The 11,164-nt window shown below is 65.4% G+C and overlaps 1 protein-coding gene across 1 annotated transcript in view; it reads right to left on the bottom strand.

Moving 5' to 3' along the window:
* Positions 1–2,255: 2,255 nt before the first annotated feature.
* Positions 2,256–11,164, bottom strand: part of CD247 (CD247 molecule) — a 60,371-nt gene continuing 51,462 nt past the window's right edge. The window contains exons 2-8 of the mRNA XM_039881539.1: positions 7,729–7,832; positions 6,736–6,798; positions 6,222–6,302; positions 5,344–5,376; positions 4,536–4,592; positions 3,690–3,731; positions 2,256–2,730 (exon numbers count right to left, since the gene is read on the bottom strand). Of these exons, the coding sequence (XP_039737473.1) occupies positions 2,665–2,730; positions 3,690–3,731; positions 4,536–4,592; positions 5,344–5,376; positions 6,222–6,302; positions 6,736–6,798; positions 7,729–7,832 (446 nt within the window). The 3' untranslated portion in view covers positions 2,256–2,664. The remainder of the gene's footprint in view (positions 2,731–3,689; positions 3,732–4,535; positions 4,593–5,343; positions 5,377–6,221; positions 6,303–6,735; positions 6,799–7,728; positions 7,833–11,164) is intronic.

Here is an 11,164-nt window from a genome sequence, read left to right as displayed (position 1 = left end):
ACCGGCCTAGAACTCGGCTTCTCCAGGTCTGTCGCGTGAACCGCTGGGCCCTCGCGTTTGCTGCTGCGGCCGGCACGTGCGTTCCTGCACCCCTTGGAAGGAGGCTAACCCTGCACTGGCCCCTGGGCCTCTGTCCAGGGCGCACAGCTCAGCCCCTCGGGCCATCACAGCCCCGAGCCTCTCCCAGGGAGAGAGCTCAGGCCCTTCCAAGGGCCGTGGCGGGCTGCTAAGCACAGGGGCCGACCGCACGTGGCCGGAGCTATCTGTCCTCTCCTCTGGGCTGCTGTCCTGTAAGGGCCCCCGCGGGGGAGGGGGGATCTGCCCCGCCCCCACGGCGCAGACAGTGCCCGGCCCGCCCCTGCTCGCGTGTCCGGCGTGCCTTTAGGTTGCTGACGTGATTTCCCTAAACAGTTGCAGGTTTTGACAGGAGTCCTCCGCTCGGCAGTGACCGCGGCACGCTCGCTAGCAGGCGTGGGAGGCTGGAAGGCAGAGCCCGTCAGCCGTGTCCTGCGGAACGAGGGCGAAGTGCCTGGGAGGTAGGTCCTGTCACCCCGCCGTCCTTTTGTAAAAGGTGGTCGTGTTCTGACCCCTGCCAGTGGCACCGACCAAGCTGACTTACCTGCGAACACTCTTTGCTGCCCCTACTCCCGGAGACGAGGGCCCGCCCCCCGGGGCTGTGGCACTTGCTCTGGTCCTGGTCCTGGCCCAGCCCGCTGTCCCCGTGTGCCTGTCGTGCATGGAGCCCCCCGCGCCCCCCTCGCCCCCCCCGCCCCCGCCAGCTCGCTGCCAGGGGCCGGCGAGGAAGCCAGAGGGCGGCGGCGGGAGCGGGTTGCCCATTCCTCGCCTCGCGGCCAGTCGGTCACACAGGCGGCGGTGCTCAGCCACACCGGGCCCGCGAGGCCGCTCCTTCCCAGGACCCCGCCACGGCCCTCCGTGCCCACTGGGCTCTGCCCCCCGCGTCGCAGCCGCTCGTCCCTCCCTCGTCCGCGTCCACTGCGCGTCCTTGTGTGCCTGGGCATTTGGGGGGGAGGGTGCTCTCTGGGATGGTGTGACTGAGTCCCAGGGACAGGATTTTTAGGTCCCTGGCTGCTGAAACCTGATACTCTGCCCCCGCCCCCCGCCCCCGCCAGCTTGCCAGTGCTGGGCACGGGATGGGTGGGTGCTGGGCGGGTGTTTGTTGGATGGGGTGGAGTCTCCTAGGAGACCAAGTCACAGACGGAATGGTTCCCCCCCCCGTACGGTGCCACAAGCTGTGCCGTGTGCGCGTGGCGGAGGCGCATCTCCTTCCTGCGAGAATCCCAGACACGCGGGGCTTTAAACAGCGATGGTCTCGGACTTTTCTGACCAAGCGAGGGTCTTGCTCCCAGAGCCTCCCCCAGCCTCTGGCGGCTTGATGAGTGATGGCCAGTCACGGCCCCCACGGTGGAGGGGACACTGGGGCAGGGCCGCCTTGGGGAGGGAACCCCAGCTCAAGCCCCGTCGTCCACACTCCCCAAACCCTGCGGCCTGGGGTTCGTGTTGCTCCTGCCTCCCAGACACCCCCTGCCGACCCCCGCGTGCCCCGTGGCCCCTCGGCCCTCCCCTTCGATGCCCACGAGGCCTGACCCATCCTGCCTGGCACAGCCACTGGCCCAGACACTTCCCTGGCAGCCTGGGCCACCCCGTTCTGAGAAGGGGTGGTTGCGCGGCCTCCGAGGCCACAGGCCGGCTCCTGCGGGCCAGATCGCCATCCCAGGCCCGACGGCCGACAGACAGCTCGGGGAAGGCAGCGTTCTCGCCAAGGCGTTTATTGTGCAGGGAAGGCTGTAGCAGAGTGGCAGAAAGCGAACCCCAGCAGGGCGGACAGGTGTCCACCCGGGCCACGAGCCCTTTGCTGCGCTGCGGGCTCCCAGCGGCCGGCCGGGGCGTCTCCCTCGACGCCCTCACTGTGTTGGGTCTGTCCTGCCGTCACTGTGAGGTGAACGTGGCCTTGCCACCCCGCTCAGTCCATGCTGCGGTGACACTGCTTGTTCACAGCTCGCTTCCCCGGAGGGCGGGGCAGCCTGCTCATCTGTCAGTCCCCAGGGCACCTGCACACCAACCCCATCACGGGGAGGGCGCGTGCCCAGGGCTCTGGCACGGCCTTCCCAGGCTCCCACGCGCTCTGGCCACTGCGGACCCGGACCCGCTGGGGCTTGTCCCATCCCCCCCACGCCCGACCTGCCCCGGGAGGCACAGCCCCTTGGCCCAATGACAAGCTACCGAGAAACGAGGGGAAAGTCGACAGCAGACGCCAAATTTACAGCAGGAGCGAAGCCACTCAAACACCGACAGAACAGCGCAGACCGCTAACATTTGGGGTTCCCCTGGGGATGTCGCAGAGCACAGGACTGACGACTGGGCTGTGCGGGGTGTGCCCGCCTCCAGGTAAGAGCCACGGTCCCCAGCCACCGAGAAGACGGAACGTGTCGCGCTCGCAGTGGGCTCCTCCAGGACCGGCCGTAGCCCGGGGACGACACCCTGTGTTTGACAGTCTGGGACTGGGCGGGACCAAATGTCACGGCTTGAAGCATCCACTTTGGTGGTGGAGAAACATGAGCGAGCTGGGCCGTAAATGCTTTTCCTGGGTCCCTAACCATCTGGACACCTGCAGGGCTGGCCAGTGAGTGAGGGATCCCTGAGCTGCTAGCGAGGGGGCAGCGTCTGCATGTGGAGGGCATCATAGGTGTCCTTGGTGGCTGTGCTGAGCCCCTGGGGAAAGCAAATGAGTAAAGACAGCAGGTCAGGAGCCCCGTAGGGCACAAGCCGGCAGGTGTCTGCGGCACAGCCTGTGCCCACCCGCCCAGGAGACGTGGCCTTCGTGCCAGGGGCTGATGGTTCTGTCAGTTGGGCGTGGCCTTGGCACTCCCTCCCAGCGCAACTGTCCCCTGCTTCCCAGCTTCCCGAGTGCCAGGTGCCGCCGTGCTTTGGCCGAGCCAGCCTCCTGTCCGCCAGACGCGGTGCGGGGAGGGGCGGCGTTGCCCAGGCCACAGCACCATGGTTCTCTTCTCCGTCAGGGAGCAGGTGGGCTGGACCCCATCTCGTTGCTGCGCCTCCCTCCCGGGTCCCAGAGACAGATGAGCAGCGGCCACATTCTGTGGCCCTCGTGACGTCACTGAGCCCAGGCAAGACGCGCAGCCTGCCACACTGGAGTGAGTGGAGCAGGCGACCTGGGCAGAGCCCAGGGTGGCCAGAGAGCAGCGGGACATCCCCAGCAGGTGAGCCGGGCTCGGTGTGCGTGACGCACTGCCCTGCATCGGCCACGTCCCTGACCACAGTGACCTTTCCAAAGTTGTTGTTCTTGATTTTTTTCCTTTCAGTCTTCCCGCCCATCCTGCCGTCTTACTAGGTCTGAGGATGCGAGGCAGAGCGAGGCTTGTGCTAGGGGCCTGGGCAGTGGAGGGAGAGGCCACACGTGGCAGCGTGGCGTCCTTGGCCTGCATCTGCCCTCAGGGCCACACGGCACAGCCCTGGGCGGCTGCTGTGCCCAGTGCCGGGGGTCCCCAGGCCTGCTGCAGGACTGACTGCACGAGGAGCCACCGGGGGCCTGAACAGGTACCCCAGGCCCGACCTGCCCAGCTGCTGGCAAGAGCTGGTGCTGCCAGCAAGCCGGACATGGGCACCTGACGTTGCCCGTCTCGACAGTGCCACCCTGAGGCCACTGCGCTCACCTGGTAAAGGCCATCGTGCCCCTTCCCTCTCCGGCGCTGGTTCTGGGGAGAGACGAGAAAAGGCTAAGTCGGTCCGCAGAGGCGCCCACAGGGCAAGGTGCCTGTCTCCCAGCCAGCACTCCCGGCCCTGGGAGAGAAGGGCCCTGAGGCCACCAGTCGGACAGTAGCCCCTGCAGAGCAAGGTGAGGCCTGGCTCCGAAAGGGCCCGGTTTGCTCTGCTCTCACGGGAACAGCCCCCACGCCCGCTGCTGGAACACACGGGCGTCCCACAGCCCTTAATCTGGCTGGTCATCGAAGCTGCTGGTCATGGCAGCTCCACAGTGGTCACGAGCTCTGGCCCCCTATTTACTATCCACGTGACCTTGGGTGTGACATTGAACCTCCTATGCCTGGCAAGGCACACGTGTCTCATCGCATTACCATGGAAATTAAACGAGGCCATCTAACTGGCCAAGGCGTCCTGTGCGGAGCCCTGCTCAGAAGGGGCCGTGCTGTGTTGTCACCTTTCAGGACTTCTGGAGGCACTGGGAATGCGGGGCCCTGTGGTCCCCAGCACTGAACCCCTGTTAGACACTCAGTAATTACTGTCATTCGTGGTGACCGATCCGACCTGCCTTTGCAAAGCTCACGAGACTAGGTTTTCTGTCCTGAAAGAGCATCAGCCATCCCCTGGGATCTCCCGTGCGGGCCAAGGGGCAGGAGCTGGATTAACCTCGCCTGCACCGGCCACCACGCACCTCCGCACGGGGGACGAGGGGCAGATGGGAGACCCTGGGAAGCTGCCCTGGCGCCTCCGCGCCCCGCCCCCGCCCCTGCCCCCGCCCTTGGGGTGAGAGTGGCACACACCTCGCCTTTCATGCCAATCTCGCTGTAGGCCTCCGCCATCTTGTCTTTCTGCAGCGCCTGGGCAGGAAGGGGACATGGGACAGGAGTTTACCAGCTGAGACCGGCACGGTGGGCTCCCCTTCGCAAGGGAGCCTCCCACGCCCCGAGTTGGGGTGGGGGCTCCCACAGTTAGGGCTCCGGGCACTATTCACACAAACACTCTGCCAACAACTGGCTCCACCCCAGCCCCCCACCCCCCAGCCCCGATCTGAGCTGCCAGCCTACGGCCGTGCCACCCCGAATGTCCCGATCTCGTCTGCGCTGCCTGCCCTTGGCCGAGCCGAGAAGCACAGGGCAGAGCAAAGGTGAGGCTGGCGGCCCAGCCAGAGGACAGGAATGCTGGCCGCTCAGGGGCCCGCCGCGCCAGTCACGGCTTTAAGCAGGTGTGTGCCAGCTGCGGGTGGGGGGCGCCCTCTTTCCAGGCGGTCACCCCACAAGCGTCCCCTTCCCGTCAGACCCACACCGGGGTGGTGAGGGGGCCTTCCCACTGGGGCAGCACTCAGGAGACCAGCTTCTAGCGACAGGAGGGGCTCGCCCTCGTCCCTTGGAGGGGCTCGCCCCGCCTGACGGCACCACCCTGGCCCGGGGCGGCCCAGGCTGCCCCGGGACCTGCAGCAGCAGCCAGGCGAGGGTGAGGCCAGCCTTGGAGCCTTGCTCCAGGCGGCACGCAGAGAGGCAGGACCGGGCCCCGGGAGAGGCCGCGGGGCCGCAGCCGGCCTTCGTCCCGCCCCTCCCCCAGCTCCCCAAGGGAGATGGTCCCTCTACTCACGTTGTACACGCCTTCGTGAGGGGCCTTCCTCCTCTGCAGGGGAGACAGCGGGGTCAGAGGTGGGAGGCCGGATCCAGTGCCCCCTCCCCACACCCTCTGTGGGCTCCCCCGCCAGCCCGGCCCCTCGCGGGGCACTCGGCATTTCCTCGCCATGTGCACTGCACACAGGCTGCGCCTCCCACAGGCCTCCTGAGCCCAGCCTCGCCCAGGGCGGGCCTCGGGCTGTCTGCTCATGGCCCGTCTGTCCCGTTGCCGATATACTGTCCTACGTGTCACAAGCTCTCAAGTGGGATTTGGGGCTGAAGATGAAAGGTACCGAGTACCCCCATCTGGAGCAGGGCCAGCCCAGCCACGGCTCAGAAGTCCTGCTGGCCCTCCTAGTCGGGGGGAGAGAGAAAGGCTAAGGTTGGAGAACTTGGGGTGTGCAGTGGTCTCTCCTGCTCCCCACTCTGGCAACAGCACGCCCTGCACGGGGCCAGATGGGCAGGCGCGGCCATAAATATCAAGGGCCACTGGCGGTGTCGGGCAGGACCGCCCTGAACCTGGGCAGCCAGGCCTCTGCTTTCAAGAGGACCCTGCTCTGGCCTGCCCGGCTGCCCGCACCACAGGGCGCAGAGCCTACGGCCAGGACAGAGCTGCCCCAGGCCGACCGTGCTCGTGGGGTCCCCGCGTGGACTGCTTCACCAGGTCGATGCCACTGTAAGTGCATCTCTGGGTGGCCATGGGACAGTTTGAAGGGAGGCGGGGGAGCCTGGAGGTGAGGGCCAGGGGCCGCCTCTCCCTCCGGAGGCCCTTGTGAGGCAGTGGGGTGGGGGGCTGCAGCGCACATGCTGGCTCTGAGCCCTGCGCCCCCACGCAGACACAGGAGAGCAGCTCACCTGCTTCCCTCCCATCTCGGGGTCTCGGCCGCGTCTCTTATCCAAAACGTCGTACTCCTCTCTGCGCCCCAGGTTGAGCTCCTGAAACAGACGGGAGCGTCAGGGCCGGAGCGACCCGGAGGGCCGGCTGGGCGGGCGGGGCGGCCCCCCTGGGTGGCGCTCTCAGGAGCAGGCACTGCGGGGCGCGGAGCTGGTCCTCGGATGCCAGCGCCTCAGAGGACGTGCGTCGCGGTGGGGCAGGTCCTCGATTTCTCCGGAGTCCACTGCGCGGGGGCGGCCCCGCCCAGCGAAGGGTCCGCCCCGAAGGTGAAGGCGGGGCTCCCGACAGGCGCTCCCCAGGGCGTGTCCCCAGAGCGTGTGGGCCTCACAGCGCCCCCACGGGGCGGATGCAATTACTGTTCCCCATTTAGGAGGTAGAACCCTGAGGCCAGGAGGCGCGGCCCGGACGTGCGAATCCCGAACGCGGGGCCGGCGCGCCCTGCGTCCCGCGCCTCCGCGGCCAAGGCCAACTTACGTTATAGAGCTGGTTCGCGCCCTGGCCCTGCAGGTGCGCGGGGGCGTCCGCGATGCGGCCGAACTGGAAGAGAGGGGACAGCGGAGCGTGAGCGCGCGCGGGGGCAGGGGTCGCCCTTTGCGGGACCCTTTCCTGAGCGTCACTGCCTTCCCCTCGGGGACACACGCAGCCCGTGCTGGCCCCGGCGGGTCCCCCTGGGCAGCCTGGCCGGCTCGGGTCGGGAAGTATGTCCTCCAGGCCCTTCTTCCGGGGGGACTCAGTGGTGGCTGCACAAAGTCCCAACTCCTATCTGGACCTGTGGGGCAGATGCTCGCATGTGTCACTGTGTGGGGCTGGCTTCGTGTCCAGAGGACCTGCCCGAGGCACACAGAGCCCGCTGTTTCTTCAGTTCAGGCCGCCTCACCCAGAGAAACCGCCAGGTCTTAGAGGTCAGAGTGTCGGGCACACCCAGGGGCGTCCTTTGGGGTGGCATCGTTCAAATTTTGTAAAACAAAATCGTTACGGCTGTTTTTCAAATAAAATCTTTGGCCGAAGTCCAATATCAGAGAACAGTGGGTGGGCTGGGTGCTAAGTGCGGACAAGGCCGGGGGCCTCTTTTTGGGGTCCCCCCAGCCCCAGGACATCCGGGCTCTGCAAGGCGCGGGCTAAGCCGGGCGACAGAACCTTCTGGGCAGCTGCACTGCGGGGCTGGGGCAGGACCTCGGTCCCCACTCCCTGCTCCTGATGGCCTGCAGCAGAAGCCCCCTTCCTGCCACTCTGGGACGCCTCGGCGTCACACATCGACGCTCCTGCTAAGGCGACGACAGTGGGCTCTGCCCTGCTCTGTCTGGCTCAGCCACCCACCTTCCCAGCCCACCCAGCAGGAACACTGGGCTGGGCCCTGCTTTGACCATGGACACCAAGAAGCAGACACCACCCGTGCCTGAGACTTCCCACGACCCAAGCCCCTCTGAACATCCCCGAGTGGGGGCCCCCAAGCATAGCGGTGCCCACCTTCACTCTCAAAAACAGGGCGGTGATGATAACGCCATAGATGAAGAGGATCCCATCCAGCAGGTAGCAGAGTTTGGGGTCCAGCAGGCCAAAGCTCTGTGCATCTGTGCGAGAGAAGAGACTGGTTAGCCAGGCCTGAGTGAAACATGGCCCCACCACCCCCAGGGTGGCCCACAGCTGGTCAAGGGACTCTTGACAGGGGCTGGACCCACTCCCCACACCTCATCTGACCCCAGCCTCCCTCCCAGCCCCTGGACCAGCTCCCAGGGAAACCAGGCGGGTCCCAATAGTGGGCGTGACAGCTGGTGAGCCACCAGCCTGGAGACGAGACGGGGGCAGAAAGCCGGGGAAGGTGAAGCCAGCCGCACACAGGACCACTGCCCGAGGGCAGTGGGGCCCAGCTGGGCGTGTGCCCCACCTGCACCGTGACTGCCCGGAAGGTGGGTGAATGCCTGAGCTAGGATGAGGGGCCCCTGGGCCAGGCCCCCGGGAGATAACGGGACTGACGGGTCGTGAGATTATGTCAATCTCAAACTTAATTAGCCCCCCCAAGGATTTGGGTGACTCTCCCCAGTTCCTGACTCTGGCTTCCTGGGTGCCAGACAGGGCCTCCCTCCCAGGGCGCTGGGGTCTGGTGCCACCTGCCTGGCCCGGGCCTGAGGGGTCTCGCGAACAACAGACAGGGACCGTCGATGACCCCCTTATCACTCCCAGGACACGGCGCGCCCCAGACTGTGTGCCTTTGTGCGCACTGCTCCCGCCGCGTGATCTGTCCCTCGCTCTCCCTGCAGGACCCATCCACGAAACCGATGCAGCCTACACCGCGCGGCTCAGGGCCCCCCACACACACGGCCAAAGGGCCCCCGCCCTACAGCCGAGTGCGGGGAGCCCGCCTGTCCCTGAAGTCGTTCACAGCCATGGGGTCACGGCAGTCCCCCTCACTAGTGCCCCTGGGGTGTCACAGTGTCAGCCAGCAGGTGGGCCGGCAGTTACAGCCGCAGGAGACCACCTCCCCTCCCAGACAGCGAGGGTAAGCCAGCAAAGAGACCCGCAGCCTCTGAAAATCTGCCCGGCAGAGCCCGGCAGGGCGACGTGCTGGCCTCCCACAGGCTGGATGCGCCACACTGAGCCGACAGGCCGTGGTGTGCCAGGCCACGGGACACCACTGTGTCCTGAGCTGTGGGGTCTCCTCCCTGCTCTAGGAGAAGTCCCCGAACCACCCTGCCTGTGTCGCCTGGAGGGAAAGCTTCACGCTCCCGGGGCACAGAAAGCGCCTCGGTGACCGGGGTGTCGTCCCTGGACCCCGGCCCCCTCTATCTCTCGCTGCCAGCCCAGGGTGTAACTTCCGGGTCTGAAATCCCCCAGCGTCACCTGATTTTCACTTTAAGCCTAATAAGCCGGGGCCTTCCTGCTGCCTAGCAGGAAACCCAGAGACTATCGCAGTGTCTGTCCACACGGGCCATCATGTCTAAACACGTCACGTCCTGTTAGTGAGCGTGAGCCGAGCCCTGTCCACAGCAAGCCCTATGGTCATCTTCACAAAAGCCCTGACCAAGTTCAGAAACTGGCACACCACTGCCATTCCAGAAGATTCCGCGGCCCTGAGGGCAGCCTGGGGAGGCGCGGCCTGTGCAGCCTGGTTTCTCGGGTGAGGTGCCCTTGAATCGAGGTGTCTGTCCTCCCAGCCAGAATGAGCTTCGAGGACGGGAGCAGGCCCGCCTGGTCCCGCCGGAGCCAGCAGCCCAGACGCCCAGTGCCCATCCTGCCTCCAGTGGGTCCCCCAGCAGAGACAGGGCATTCGCCAGGCTCTCTCATATCCAGCCGGGGGGGGGACACCTCTCGATTGAACCCCAGCTAGGGCTTTTGTACACGTCCTCTGCCTGATCAAGTTTGAGTCCCGGGAGAGCCCAGGTTGGCAGAGGCTGCTGTTGGGCCTGGTCGCAGGTGGTAAAGGGGACCAGAGGAATGAGGTGACCCCCCCTTCCCCAGGACACTCTGCAGCCAGCGGCAGAGCCGCCGGGGAGTGTTCCCCCAGTCCAGGCCACCTCTTAGGTCTCTGCCTCAGGGGCCCTTCCCACTGGGTAAAGCTCTGAGCTTCCCCCTCGCTCTGAATTCACAGCCAGCTTTTGACACTTAGTCACAGCAGCGCATGTCCCCTCCCCTGCAAGCCTGGAAGGCACGGAGGAGGCATTTGCTTTCACTTGCTTATTTCCCATCCCACCTACAGCAGAGGAGAGGAGGGGACCCGCCTGAGACCAGAAGACTAGATTCACATTCGCGTCTGCCTCTCGCTGGCACTGTGCTTTGGGACGCCTCCCTAAACCTCTCTGTCCCCTCCGCAGAAGGGATTTCACGAGGCCGACTTCACAGGATATTCACGCAGGTGACACGAGAGAACTGTGTGAGGAAGTGCCCTGCCCAGTGGCACGTGTGGAGTCCACAGGTCTCAGGTGGCCTTCTGTGCCACCGCAGAGGTCTGTGAGTACAAGCGGCAGTGGGCAGGGACCACCTCTCACCCACCCCCCACGCCAGGGTTGGGGATCGGACCCGGTCAGCTCCCCAGCTCCAGAGGGAGATGCCACCTTTCAGGGTGCGCGAGGATGAAACTGGACAGTGGCTGCCACACAGTAGGAGCTCGGCGGCGTGTGGACATTCGGAGAGGCCCCGGCTGCACAAAACGGCAAGGTCGTCACCTAGATTGCAGCTCAGCGCTCGGTCGAGAAACCCGTCTGCTGCACACGTTCTGATTTAACCCTCAGCATCACTCTCCGGGCTGGCGGGGCGCGGCCCGTTCTGCTTCGCAGACGAAACCGAAGCCTGAGAGGTCGCTCAGCTAGAAAGTGCCCGGGAGCATTTGCCACCAAGTCTCTTGTTCCCCAACTTTATCCCAGTGCCTCTGAGGTGGTTCCCACCCAGAGACCATCCCCCTTTTTTTAGGAATTTCTTCTCTGGCACCTCCAGCCTCTGTTTGAATATTTCAGGTGACAGGGAGCTCAGCACCCATCAATCACTGGTGGAAGGCTCTAATTTTCAGTGTTTTAAAAACAAACCAACTTGGGTCCCAGTTCTGCCTTCAGAAGCGCAGAGGACACAGATTCTGCCATTTCCACAAGGCACCCTTAAAATCCTCACCTGTGTGCAGCGTGTCTCCCCTTTAGTCAGAAGCACTTCAGCGTCACAGCGAGAACAAAGCCTTCGGGGGCAGAGGACGTGAGTTCCAGTCCTGGCTTGGCTGCTTAACTGCTCCTGACCATGGAACGACCTCATCACTGCCTTCAGGTGTGACACTTACATGAGAGGGGCTTGCCACCTGGGAGCGCTGAGCACCTAGGCACTCATGGGATCAACATTAACCATACAGCCCATGGTTCATCAGCCAACGGCCAGGCCCCCGAGCTCCCCCTGCACCCCCATCCTCGAGGCCAGGGTCCTGCTG

Source organism: Pteropus medius, unplaced genomic scaffold, assembly GCF_902729225.1.
Source record: "Pteropus medius unplaced genomic scaffold, Ma_sr-lr_union100, whole genome shotgun sequence".
Classification (NCBI taxonomy): Eukaryota; Metazoa; Chordata; class Mammalia; order Chiroptera; family Pteropodidae; genus Pteropus; species Pteropus medius.
Note: the sequence above shows the minus strand (reverse complement) of the source record. Positions and strands in the feature narration are given on the sequence as shown.